Source organism: Salarias fasciatus, chromosome 15 (genome assembly GCF_902148845.1).
Source record: "Salarias fasciatus chromosome 15, fSalaFa1.1, whole genome shotgun sequence".
Classification (NCBI taxonomy): Eukaryota; Metazoa; Chordata; class Actinopteri; order Blenniiformes; family Blenniidae; genus Salarias; species Salarias fasciatus.
Genome location: NC_043759.1, coordinates 19676582 through 19691000, shown reverse-complemented (window position 1 = coordinate 19691000; position 14419 = coordinate 19676582). Strand labels below are relative to the sequence as shown.

The 14419-nt window shown below is 41.7% G+C and overlaps 1 protein-coding gene across 2 annotated transcripts in view; it reads right to left on the bottom strand.

Annotated features, from left to right (window-relative positions):
* Positions 1-1659: 1659 nt before the first annotated feature.
* syndig1l (synapse differentiation inducing 1-like) overlaps positions 1660-14419 on the bottom strand; it is a 42179-nt gene continuing 29419 nt past the window's right edge. For both annotated transcript variants that reach the window (XM_030110388.1, XM_030110387.1), the window contains 2 exons: positions 10171-10308; positions 1660-1908 (listed from right to left, as the gene is read on the bottom strand). In XM_030110388.1, coding sequence (XP_029966248.1) covers positions 1750-1908; positions 10171-10308 — 297 coding nt within the window. In that variant the 3' untranslated portion in view covers positions 1660-1749. The remainder of the gene's footprint in view (positions 1909-10170; positions 10309-14419) is intronic.

Below are 14419 nucleotides of genomic sequence, written 5' to 3'. Positions count from 1 at the left end.
TTCCTTCAGAAAAAAAAGTCATTAAGGGGAGCTAATTGTGCACCATAACTGTCAGGTATGACTAATTGCGGGACCTGTGCAGGAAAGCATGCGATGCTGCTTCTTCAAGCATCACTGCTTGTCTTATAATCTGCACTGCAAGAACACAGGCCGAAATACCAACAATTATTAAGCCCTTTGTATCAAAAACGCATTCAGTTTGTCTGCAAAAAAAATAAAAAATAAATAAAGTACTCCATCACTGTGATATGGCCTGCTATTCTTGCTATAGCTGGAGTGAGGACTGAGTGATAAACTATTGTGCAAACTCCAAGGGGCCATTCACAGCCTGATCAATTTTAATTTGGGCTGTTTTATGATCTGACAAAAACTGGTTCTGAGTCCAATCAATCATGCGGAGCGGCGGCAGTATACCGCCGGTATTCATGCAAAGGATAATTGAAGAGGTCTGAATTCAAAGCTGTCAGCGTGTGACGCTTTGTTTATGCGCGCAGCCCTCGGGGATACGTAAGCCTCGCATTTTAATGACATAATCTTCCTGATTTATAACTTTCTCGCCCGCTGTGAGTGACGGACGTGTCACTTTCCTGTCCTGTTTTTTTTTTTTTTTTGGGGGGGGGACGCTGGTCTCATTTTTGCCCCGCCCCGCGGACCACCTCGCCATCCTGGATCTGTGCTTCTCTTCAAAGGCTACACATGGACGTTTCTCCGAGCAAGATTGATGGAGACGCGCTCAGACGGCAGGGAACACGAACATAAAAACAAAGCCTGTGTGTCGGCAATCCATTTCTGCACAAGCAGACGTGTTTCAGTTCTCGGGCACTCGCGGTGCTGATTTTCAAAGGACGGACACCTTTCTGGAGGAGAACTGCAGGCCGGAGGCTCCATCAAGAATCTTTTTGTTCATGCCAGTGCATATATTTTATCAAGAAAAAAGAAACAACCTCAGCTCCTAATCATATTTCTTTTTTTTTTGTATTCAATCTTTTTTTTTTTGTTTAGTTTTTGTCTTTAATTAGCATTATTGATGACACTTGCAGATAGTCTTTCTCCCATCTCTGCTAATTAAAGACTGGAATTTATTGTGGTGATTTATGAAGCCGGTCATGTAGTTTGTTTTTCCCCTTTCAGGCAGTCGGCTCAGAAACAAATGCAGTCCCGGTCCTTTGACTTTGTGAAGGCAGGTCTACATACAAAACAGTCCGGGGCGACGGACTGATGATGGTTGGTGGGTTGGTGGGTTAACTTTTAACAGCAGCTCAAGTAATGGCAACAGAAGTGTTGTTCTGAATGACTGAATGAATTCATCTTGATTTTTTAACCTTCGTCCACCTCTCTGCATCACAATCCAGGTTTATCTTTCCTTCCAGCAGTCTTGGAGGTTCATAAACAACCAAAGGGCTCAGCCTGAAGTCAACTGGTTGCAAAGTGGGTCCAACAAAGACGAATTCCATCCCTCAAATCCATCATCAACAAAACAGGCTTGCTGAGTTTGCCTCTCCGTTCCTGCTCTTCCCGCCCTCCAGCCTGACCTCTCCAGTCACTGTGGCGAGATAAGCTGACAGAGGGCCTGCAGGGAGAGAAGGCTGGGAAGCAAGGAAGGTGGAAAGACGAGAGAGAAAGAAAAAGAGCTGTACATCCCCTCCAAAAAACTTTCTTCAGAGTCTGCAGGAGCAATGGCGTTCCCCAGAGGGGGGGCTGTTCTCTTCCCGGGGCTCCCCGGAGGTGCGTGGAGTAATGGCGCCGCTGCTATATGTGTCCTGGTTTAGAGAGGTAGGCGATGAGAGCTACCACCACCCCCACATACACGCCGGTGCCTATAGTGATGGAGAGGGCGGCGAGAAACAAAGCCCTCCTGGAGGCGATGTTGGCCAGTGGGAAGTCCCCTTTGTTCACCGCCTTGGTGGTCTGGAAAAGACAGGATGTAAAAGGAAGGAAGTCAGAAACACGGCAGCGTTCTCATTCACCTGGAGAAAAGAGCAACTTATTAATTAAATTTCGATCGAAAACTAAAAAAAAAAAAAAAAAAAAAAAAACAGTGAGTGAAGAAAAGCAAATCGAATTGAGGGATGGGCCTATGGACAAACCTGAGGGGGGTTTATCAAGCATGGCAGGATTAATGGACGGCAATTAGGATGGAAATGTCAGGGGCTGGAGGTTGATGTCATTTCACACAGAAATAACAGAATGATCAACGGCCATCATAAGATTTACCATTTGAAAAGCTGAAAAAATGCATCTTATGAAACTAGATAGATAGATAGATAGTCAGAAAGAAAAGAGGTATGGAACACAAATGACCCACTTTACCTGTCTGTCATGACCTACTTACATGGTGCTGAAGGGTAAAGTGTGTGTGTGTGTGTGTGTATACACTGTATATATCTCAGATATCACCTGCATGCTGTATAGAGCATTTTTACATTAAACAGCATACAGTGAATATTATATGGATATGAATACATGCAATGAATATTATGTATAGTGGTTATAAATTACAGAGATGATATAGTGCAACAAAGTAAATAGTATAGAATTTATTCCCTCCTGAGATGAAACTTGCTGTGTAAAATATAATGCCTAAAATTAAAACTCAGGACCGTCATTAAGGGAGATCTTGTTCTGTCTGTTGCTCTCTACGCTGATGACACTGTCCTACATAATGTTCCATGCTTTTCTTACTGAAATCATCTAAATATGGAATATTTTGTGTTTTTTGAGACCTTTGAATTACAGTGGCGATTGTAGGTTCTCCCATTTGCAGTTTGAAATAAATCAGCTTCCACACACAAGTTTCAGTTTGAAGAAAAATCGGTGGAAAGCTCAAGTAATATAATGATGATTTCATGACTTTAAAGCTGTGCCACCAGTATTTCTGCTAATGTCTGAGACTATATCCGCACATCGAACCTGACGCTAAACTACGGCGGTTGTATTTCCTCTTCTTGCGGGTCCGTTTTGATCTCACGACCAAATCCTGAAGTCTTCATCAACTAATTGCAAGCTGTGTCCGTCTCGTGTTTGCTGCCAGGCGGGCAATTTACGCTGTGTGTGTCTGGTGCTTGTTTTTGTTTGTTTGTTTTCCCTGGAAACAGCTGCCTGCTACTGAGGGAAACAACACGCGTGGCACATAGAGCAGGCCGAATCAGTAAAGTTTGGAGTTGCTAAGCAGCAAGTTGAAAAAAGGCGATGAGGCTCTGGAAATGACAGGGCTGCATGATGATCCTCCTGATGTTGGAAATCAGTTTCTACATGCAGCAGAGTCGGTGAATCGGGTGAGAAAACTGCAGTAAAAACAGCGTATCAGGAAACAACTCAATTTCACTGTCACAATTTGATTAATTTTCAAGTTCTGATTAAAGCAACTTCCTCTTTTTTTAGTTACTTCTGAAAAACACTCTTGATCGCTGCTGTCAGAAAGAGGTAGAAGATGTAATCTGAATGAAGCTCAAGGAGTTCTCGCATTGTGTTTTATTCTATTCTACCTGAACAACTGATATAAATACTAAATATACAACAATGAATGGAGGGTAAATGCACACTGTTGATGTGTTTATCGGGCTTTGTGCTGAGCATCATCTATTTATCTGCCTCTCTGAATGGTCTCCTTTGCCAGGAGAGAGATGGAGGAAAGCAGACTATTTATGATTTGCTGTTTCCATTCACACCACTGAATGGAGGTCAGCACTGAAGCAGAAATTACCCAGTATGAAATGTTACACTGACATTGTTTGGACGGTATTAGTTTTCCATTTTATTGTCTTGGCCGAGACTAAATTGTCTTCTGTATTATTACTATCCTGTCATATACGCGTCCATTTGTTTATGTTATAGTTGATGAGATTCAGCATATTGCTAAATCCCAACCATAATTCATTGTGGCCAGAAAAAAAAAAAAAAAAAATTAGCAGTAATATAAAATTTATTGGCGAGAGTAATGTTCTGAAAGCATTCCAAGGTGGTTTTAAAATGCATTATGTGGTGGCGTCAAATGACCTTTATTATTCTTGAATCCATTTGAATAATGACGGAGCTCCGAGGTGTGTGTGTGTGTGTGTGTGTGTGTGTCTGAGTTTACTTCTCCTGCACACGTCTGAGCTGCAGTGTTTTGCGGCGGTGTGTGTCTTAAGAGTGGTGCTGAGCAGAAAACTAAACACCAAATCAAGTCTCTAGACAAGTTGAGTACTTGTTTTTGACCTTCGCTCACAATCTCCCAGACAGAAGTGGATCAAATCAGGTTCCTCAGCCGAGCGCCTTGCTTGGCTCCTCATAACAGAAATCCAGGAGGATTTTGGATTGGAGCCACAGTCTCTTGTCGTTGAGAGGAGCCAGTCGGTTCAAGTGCCTGGCTCGGCGGCTCCTTGTTGTGCCCGACGCGGCTGAGGTCTGATCGAAACCAGACTGGAGGGCTGACTATCATGAAACTCAAATCCTGCACAAAGGAAACTATTTCACTGTTTTCATGTGCGTATTTGTCTATGATCTGATATTAAAACGAGGGTGTGATAATGCCTTAAATGAATTTTGACTAAATTTTTCATCTGCCCCACCATTCTCTTTGGGTTTATACCTCAAACTCAATCAATGTCTGAGATATGAATAGTTTTCACCTTTTTTATAATTTGATGATTTTTATTGCTTTTTTTCCTTATCCTGTTGACCTACACTATATCGCCAAAAGTATTTGCTTAATTATCCAAATCATTGAATTCAGGTGTTCTCATCACTTCAATGCCCACCAGTGTATTAAGTCAAGCAGCAGAGAATAGTTTTAGCAATATGTCGGCTCGATATAATGTTGACTTACTCTGAAATAGTTTAAACAACCTTTTCTGTTTATCTCAGTCATGCTACTTTTTCATTCGAAGATCAGTGGAGCAGCTGTGACTCCATGCATGACCTTTTTTAATCCTTTTTCAGTTATTTGTTACCCGTATTAGTAAATCATGCAGGACCCATGGATGGATATAGATACATGCTGTGTAGACATAATAAAATGTTACTGAGAAATCATGTATTAATGTAATACCAGTGGGAACTCATCTGATTTGCTAGAAATGTATTCTGCAACTCCAAACATAGTGTGTATTAAGACGCACCTTCAGTGTAAAGAAGAATGAGAGTTCCTGGAAGTCATGGTGGAGCCATGATCTCGACACAGTCAAGCTTGAGTGTCCATGAAGAGGAATAAACCTCTGAACCAGACGATTCCACAGAAGATTTTTGTAAATACTTAAGTATATCCGGCAAATTCACTTTGAAATTTCCATCAAGTTAAGAAAACCACTAGAAAATATTTTTAAAGCATCATTTTGCAGCGTTCCCCACCAAACTGAAATCCTCCCACTGTGTAGTAAATCGTGATTGTCAGACGACCTGGACCTTGAGGGCAAAACGAGTCAACGTCAAATCAAGATTTCTCTGCTTGCTCTCTCTTTTTAATTTATATTGTGACCATGTGTAATCCTCCTCGATCTTACTCGTGGGCCTTCGCACGCATCTAGACCTTTAGTAATCGCTCCACTCCACCATCTGTCTGGACCTGATTGGGAGGATTACGCTGTGCAGCGTGTGGAACGGCGGCATCACAACAGGGTCAAACTGCCAAACGCTGCTCACGTACTTCTCCAACTTTGACTTTTGCTGCACACTAAGTCAGATAATTTAATTATTCTTTAAGCCTCTGTCTTTTGCGGTCTCCCCTGACTGAAATATTGTATTATTCATAGTTTCTGCCCATTTGCACTACAATGATAAAAGCAGTCACGGAGCAGCTGCACCAGACAATGAATGCTTGTTAGCGGTACCTTTTTCCTCTTTGGCTCAAGAGGCTGGATCTTTCTGTTTACAGGCTCATTTTGAAAACACTGCACTCAGGCAGATGCATTTATAATGTGACGTGTTAGTCAGTAATATTACAAAATGAACAGTATGATGGCTCATCCATTTGGATGTAAAAGCAGAACTAATTAGTGCATGGAGACTATTGGACAAAATCATTTAAAAAAAAATGTGATATTTAAAGTTTTGTGTGCTTTTACCTTTTACAACAGCATCGCTTGCATTGAGAAACTGACTGAATACTCAAATAATTGCCTTCCAGTGAGAGCAGACTTGGAGACATGGAGTATTTTAGCATCTGAGACTTTTGATCAATGAGAATTTGAAAACAAAAGGGACAAAAATCTATTGAAATTCTCCAGATATCAGTGTCGGTAGTTACCACCAGAGGAATGAGGACTGGATATTTACACTGCACTCCAAATGGTTCATTAGTTCCAAGAAGGTATTTTTGAGAACAATGCAAACAGTGAAGGACAAAAGAGTAAATGAGAGCCAGAAAGAGATTCTTTATGTAAGAGAAGGTCAGGAAGGAAATCCAGAGAAAGGATGCGCATTCAAGGTGGAGCCTTTGCTTTCTTTGTCAATACAGTAATTATTGAGACAAAAGCGTTGTTAGTGATGCTCTACAGGAAATGAGGTTTGAATTTGCTTTCAAAACGGGACAAAGCGGCTTCTCCTTCAGAGGATGGATTACCCTACCCAGGCCAGATCTTCAGGGGGACGGAATAAAAGGAGAGTCACGAAAATTACAAGCGGGCAGTTTCCTCCACTGGAGCTGGAGGATGAAGGGCAAAGGCTGGTTATTTAATTTCTCCAGTGAAAGCTTTTGTTAGATGCACCGTAAGTGATTTGTCACTTGGAAATTAAATCAAGGCGTGCGGTGGCGCCCCATAAGGAACGGGAATCTGATGTGGACAGGGGGGGAGAAAAGGAGGCTGAGCGTCGCGTAACACAGGATAGATGTCAGCCCGGAGAGTTTTCCTTGAATACCCTTGAGATGAAAACGGTGGAAAGCGTTTAAAGCTTTATCTTCACAACCTTGACAAAATGATTGAAATGTGTTGTCATAGAAAAAAAGAAAAACAAGATACCATCTCAGACGCCGCTTTGCGGAGCCTCACGCTGAGACGCGCTCTCGGAAGCCAATTTAGCACTCTTAACAGGTTTCTCTTTCAAATAAACAGCACATTAAGCCCAAAATATCTCTCTTTCTGCTTCCCTCTCTCGCTCTGTTTGTCCCTCAACCTCCATCATACTGACACACAAAATTACGCAAACTGTTCCGCAATAATTACTTCATTAATTTTCATTCATTACGATGACTTGAATGTCGTAAGATAACTTCAGGGAAGTCTTATTTGCATAATCGCGTCGCTTCCCAACTCTGCACTTTCCAGGCCAGATGTCTCAAAGCTGAGCTGGAAAAAAAAAAAAAAAAATCAACATCCACGAAAACAAAGCACTCACCCTATTAGAGGCAGTAATTGAAACTCAATTCTGCTTTCCAATCAAATGCTCACAGTTAATTTTCCTCAGATATTCATGGTTTTTCCCGTCATTATCAGAGTGTGTGTGTTTGTGTGTGTGGGCCGCGAACAACAAATCCTGAAACTGTGCATCGCTATTTGCAAAAGTCATTACGCCAAATGAAAGATGCTGTCTCAGGAAAACAAGCAGCCTAAATGAGCACATGGATGCACGTCTGTTTGTGCGGAGTGTTTGCTGTGGCGGTGACTCAGCTCCGCTCTGTGGGAGGCCGGCAGCTCTCTTTATCAACAGGTCTGACCTTCCCGAGGAACCAAAACACTATTGATCAGGCGTCCACACACCCCATTACAGTCACTAACCTGTTTGTTTGTAAACGTCCTCGGAGTAAACGATGGGGCTGATGTGCCGTCATTTCCCTCCATTCCTGCTGCCCTCGCCTCGCGCTATAACGCACACGGCCATGCTGTAGTTGCCATGACAATGATGAAGCCGTGAAAGTGACCTCAATGCATCCTGTTAAGGTTTTCCAAACACCGTTTTAAAGCATTAAAAAAAAAAACAGAAATAAAAAGAAAACTATTTTCTGTCAAGCGTTGAAGCGTTGTGTGTGATGCATTCACTACCCAGGTGAAAAAGTCAAAAGTTGAGGTATAAACTCCGCCAACAGCTGAGGAAAAAGCACAGTAACAGTAACGGCAGCCTGTCTGTTGAAGGCTGAGCTGATTTGCAATTTCATTCCATTGTAAAAACGGATGCAACAATAAACAAGCCAAGGTTGGTGAGTGACATTGTGTGTTATATGTTAATCTATCAGCATAAACTAGTCCCACTATTCTACCCAATCCAATACAGGAAATTCCATTTTTAATTCATTTTGCAAGCCTCCGACGTTATTAAAGCAACAGTGAACACTGTGAGTAAATCATCTGTGGCAGCCTGATCAAATACAAGATACATGTCGGATTTACACACGGGCGAGGGGAGGTTTCCTCAAATGCACCGGTGCAATACATGATTCGATGTTGTAAAATGTTGTTTAGTCATAATTCTAATACTTGCAACAAACCTTGGATTTGACCTGAGGGCTGGAAAATACATCCAGCAGAGTATCAGTTTCACAAATAATACTATTAAGTGAATATAGCTTATCTACTGCGAAACATTTACACATTTCACAGGCAAAATGTCATGAAAAAGTATAAGAACTACACTGTCGGACTGTGATTTTACTTAAAGTTGAGACGGTACAGAGGCAGAGATATTTATTCCCTTCACGTGTTCTGCTAAAATGATTCCACATGCTCAAACTAAATCCTATAGAATTACATCACTGAGCTGGGAAGGTGCTTCCTGAACAGCTGAATGAATCGAGGACCACTGAAGTGGGTTATTGAGCTATAAAATCAAGCAATCCCAGACTCCCTCCATATCTTTTCCCTGACAGCGCTTTGGTCGGCACCTTCCAAAGGAGGGAGATTGGCAGAAAAACCATCCATCCCTAAACACAGCCATCACTTCCCCATAATTACCCCGGAAGAATCAAATTAGCTCCTGACAAGATAATTCACTGACTGGCTCGGACTACTTGCGCCCACTGATAAGACGGCTAAACGCTCCAGCTTTTGATAAGAATTTATAGTCCAAGGCAGAGTAATTTGCTGAAAAGTGTGTCTGTTTGTGCGTCTGCAGTGCGAGTGTTTACATGTGTGTACTTGAACATACAATGGGTTTGTTTACTGCTGATGGTTCTTTTTTTTTACGTGTTTTGCTTCGGTTGTACCGATGATGGAAGAGACGGAGGGCGGATTGATTAGCAGCAAGCAAAATGTTGATCCTGGAGCTCTTTGTTTGACGGACCGTCTTCGGAGCCGTTTCTCACAGAACCGAGAAAAATGGTGGAAGCCGAGGTGGAATCCATTAGACATCTATTATGTGCTGTTTGCTGGCTGGAACGCATCGGCAGAGACTTCAACTACCTTGTCACACTTGGACAGATTGCCCTGTGAAATCACACAGGCCTGGTCCTGCTGGAAATAACTACAGTTCAACTCCGATTAGAAATTGATTGCGTGGGGTTACTGCCCAAACTCGGTGAGCACTCCCCCACAGATTAAAGGTGACCAGAGGCAGCAAACAAGCCAGCATCCATACATGATGTGAAATACTATGGAAGCAATGTGCCACTTACAAGAATAGAATATTTTCTAAGAGGCTTGCTTTCACACACGAAGGACCCGAACACCAAAACACACAGGAAGTAACGTTTCAGGTTAGGGAAACAGATGAGCATTGAAAGAGAACCATGCTTAATTTAATATAATCCTAACTACAGGTCATATAAGAATATTTAATGTATCTTAGCGCAACTTTAATTGATTTCATCCTCGAAAATGCCGTTAATTCAGAGGCCCTTTCTCATCTCAGTCGTATGAAAACCTCCTTTCTCGGTGTTTGCAGACAGAACCTTGAAGGTGATTTAAACAGTCTTTCCAAAAAGAGCCTTTCTCTGCCTGTTTACACGGCATCAAGCAGCCACTACAGATCGGCCTTGAGTTATTGATGGGGAGCTGAGTAAAAATTGGCCTTGCAGCCGCAGAGTGAGCTGTCAGTCCTTCTTTTTTTTTTTGAACCCCACACCAGTCCTTAAGTTTTCAGTAATGAGTCATACACGAAGAGTGCATGTGTGTTTGTGCGCGCAGTCAAATGCAGGAGAACGTGTGTGTGAGTCTAGCAGGAGGAGGGAATGTCAGCCCCCTGACAAACAGATGCTGCATCGCTCATGTGTGACGGAAGGCGTGTTGCATGTCTGCGTTATTGTGCGCGTGCACGCAGTCTCACCCCCTGCGAGAAGTAGAAGGCTGCAATCCCCAATGGCCAGAAGCAACAGAGCATGGAGAAGATGGCCAGGCCCAGGTGGTCTCGCGGAGGGACGACTATGAAGTTGTCCTCGCTCTCGCTGTCACTGGAACAGTCCGTCTGCAGAGAGAACAGCGAGTGAGGTCAAGAAAATGCTCCCTTTTCACACAAATTTCACAGATCTGATCGAACCAGAACTAAATAAGCCGGTGAAGTGAACAAAGGCTCTGATTTTCATTTTACTGAAGTAGTTAAAGGCTTGGGAAACCCATCTGGTGAAGCACTCTGATGCAACTTTACACGTTTCCTTGGTAATTTACAACCCAAAACCATCATTCAACATCCATCACACGTCATTTCTTGGTGATTTTTTTTGTGTCTGAAACGATAAAGTGTTCCACCACCTGCTGAACTTACTGAACTGCTCATCGTGTGTTTTAATCTCACAAGCTGATCATCCACTGATACTGTAGTCGAGACTCTCTTTTTAAATGTAATCTGACACATAAGATTAAGAAGTTGGCCTATTTTGTGAAACCAGCTACACTGAAGGAGAGAGAGAAATTTGCCAGTCTCTACAGTGGTCACTTGACCCTGAGTAGTTTCACTAAATATCGAAGAAACCTGCTGAGTTTTTGATAAATGAGACCATTCCGACTGGAAAAGATTTTCAAAATTACTCTCACTGTGTGTGTGTGTGTGTGTGTGTGTGTGTGTGTGTGTGTGTGTGTGTTGTTACAATTACAGCTACTAATCGATCTTTATCTCCTGCTCACATTTAAAGGGCAGCACTTTCACTTTGTGAGAAAGTCCGAGTATTTAGCACAGGATGACTTTTTTCAACCGTCTGAGAGGATATTGATGAAAAGACGGATTGATAAAACGCCTTCTTTTAATGTACATATATATCTGATCTAGTTAGACCAAAAAAAGACCACACATTTTTTTGGGAGGAAGATCTGTGGCTGATGATGGTGATATGCTGTACAAGTTTCCTCTGCCATAAAGTAATTTAATTCAGTCTATCATGCTTTTCTCTCATGATTTAATTGGTTGGGCGTCACATCACGATGCATCTCCAGCAGCTCTGATAATTACTGTCTGCATGGCGTGCCGCAGTTGCTTTTTAATGTTGACCGAACTTTTGGTTAGACGTTAGTAAAACTCATATGTACCTTTGTTCATGGGAAGTTCTTTAGTGAGCTCTTAAGATTAGCACTTTCATTTCCATCAATGATGTTAAGATGACCATCAAAAACGAAATGAAGGAGAGATGCCACTGTTTTTCTTGAGACTTCACCATCATTGATTGTATTGTTTTCTTACTTAAAGGTGCTGTAGGCAGGATTTTGCTAGTCAATGCTAATTTTTCTGTGTTTTCTTTGGATTAAATGTTAGAGTATAAATTGATAATCCTTTAGGAGTGTAGCATAATTGCACTACCGCGAGGGCGCAGCGTTTCCATCTGTCTCTGTTCTGAGCTTAAAAGGAATCTCGACAGCTCCAGGTATCTTTGACCAATCAGAAGAGCCCATGAGGCTCTAGCCATGATTGGTCGAGGGGCGTTCGTCGCATGTTCTTGTGGGAGGGGCTTAACTTGCGTGAGGGCATGATGTCAGAGAAAACAGGACAGGATTGGTTGTGCTGGGTTTCAAATCGCCATCTTAGATGGGTCAAATCGCCATCTTGCTTAGGTAACCCTAAGCAAGATGGCGGAGATGCGGAATCCTGCCTTCAGCACCTTTAACTGCACTTTTTTTCAAGTTGAGTATTTTTTTCTCTTAAAGCTCGTGTCTGGAGTTTTGAAAGAGAGAGGTTTTTTTTTTTTAAATCCAAAGTCTCAGGTTCCGCCCTCCCTCTGCTTTCATGAGCGACCAAGCCACGCCCCCTTAATTGTGCACGCTATTATCTGTCGGGTGAAAATGAGAGCCTCTGAGTCCTACAACATTCTACATGTTTAGCTGTTTACGGTGGATGTTCAGCAGACAGTGGATATATCCGAGGTAAGCGGGCCGGCTGCTGCGGAGCTAACTCACCTCTGCCTGGGCGAGCAGCCGTGCTCTCTGGCTGCGTGCACACTTTGATTGACCTCACGAGAATGGGGAAGCTCGAAATCTATTGGATGACGCTGACCGGCGCTTTTTCGGATAACATGGGGGTCTATGAGACGAAGGCGGGGCTCATAAATAAATTTTTATATTGCTTTATGCTAATATTATATTGTAGTATCGAACCAGACTGACACATTTAAGCTCTGTTGAAAAATGATACATATGTTGAATGAATGAATGAATGAATGAATGAATGAATTTATTTCGAGATACAAAAATACAAAATAAATTAAGAATGTACTGTACAATATTCCATACAAAAGAGCCACATTTGGTAAACCAAAAAAAAAAACAAAACAAACAAAACAAGAAAACAAACAAACTGTACAGTACTATTTCCACATTTCTTTAGAAACATAAGTTATTAGCATTGGAGTAAGAAGAAGATTTCTTGTCTGTACCTTGAAAAGGAGTGGGAAGAAGACAAGCTTATAAACTCCCACCCCTTGCACATTCAGTGTAAGTTTCAGTCAGCTGCGTTAAGTAGAGATTTTTTTTCTTAATCTAAACACTACATATCTATTATTACAGCCTATATTTACAAATACTATTATACAAAACAACTATTACTTTATGTTTTTATAGTAACTACAACATATACAAAAAGAAAGCAAATTTCAGTTTTCTACAGTTATCCATATTACTGCAAACATCATGACTGCAATAGTCATCATTATCATTATTGTCACCATTGTCATCATCACTACAATCATTCCAACAAATATTATGAAGTGTATCAGCAGTCACACTGAATGGTGCTGGTGGTTACATTTGTTTTTAAATTGATTTTCTGTTTTGTTAGTGTGAGGTGCATTAAAAAGACCAGGTGTTTTGTGGACCGGTTGCCTGAGGAGGTCAGTCCCCGGGCAGCAGGACCATCCCTGTCTGAGTGTCCTGTACTGTGCATTAAAAGAGACAAGATTTGGGAGTGTACCACAAGAAGATGGAGGTCTTCAAGCAGTACAGCCCCCCTTGCCTGCCCTACACTGGTGATTATGTTGTCTTACTTCATGTTTACATTCAGCACCATTCCTCCTGACTGCCGATTTTTTTTTTTTTTTTTTGAGATTACTAGATATAGAATGATATAGTGATGATCCGACAATGACCACAATGGAAACCAACGGAAACTCCAGACACGAGCTTTAAATCATCACTTTGTAATATATATTTTAATAACATCAACGTTTCTCTCCAGAGTGTCACGAAACCCAGTCCATATTTTCCTGGGACTTGGTAGTTTCATAGATGAGAGCCAACTTGATCCATCTAAATGCTAAAGTACTCGTCATTGTTAATGTGCAGTGTATGCACATATGTGTGTTTTTCCCTTCATTACTAAAGCGATCAACACAATCTACGAGTGTCCCAACAGGAAACTTGCATCATTTTCAGCATTTCTGTAAACGCAACAAGGAAATGAGTGAAATATCACTTTCACTCATGGTTTTTTTTTTTTTTCGTGAACTGTTGAACTGAACTGCATGTTTCCTATAGCTGCTGCCCTCTGTGCTGAGCCAAACAAGAAATTGCTTGTATGTATTTGTACTTTCCACCTGTGGAATGATACCTTTCAAAGGAATAGCAGTGATGTACAAGTTGATCTCAGAGACATTCTGCTGTTTTTGTTGCTCTATTCAGGTTTGAGGAGCAACCTATCGACTAAGAGTGCTTTCATCTGAACTCTGGGCAATGACTGATCATTGATCTGGTAGATCTGAAAATGGAAACAGTAACTCAGGCAGGTAATATCCTGAAAAATAAGAGAAAAGTTTTCCTCTCTTGAGTCCAGCAGTCTGTGCGCACAGGTAGAAGTGATTTTCAAGTTGGCTGGGCGGGGAAACAATCCGCGCCCACTGCAGAAGAAAAAGGCATTTTGTGTGATGGGAAACAAAACATGTCACCACATGCAGGATCGTTTGCTTCCGCATAATGTCACAGCTCACATTCAGGGCCTTTTCGCGACGGGTCATTAGTTTCTCATTAGTTTTGAGTTATGCAAATCCCTACATTTTGGCATCTAAACAACAGACGGAATCAAAAAAAGCTACGGTTGAGAGTACACTCCATTTCAGAGGTGAAATACTTATGAATCAAACACACCTCCTCCCCAAAGCTTT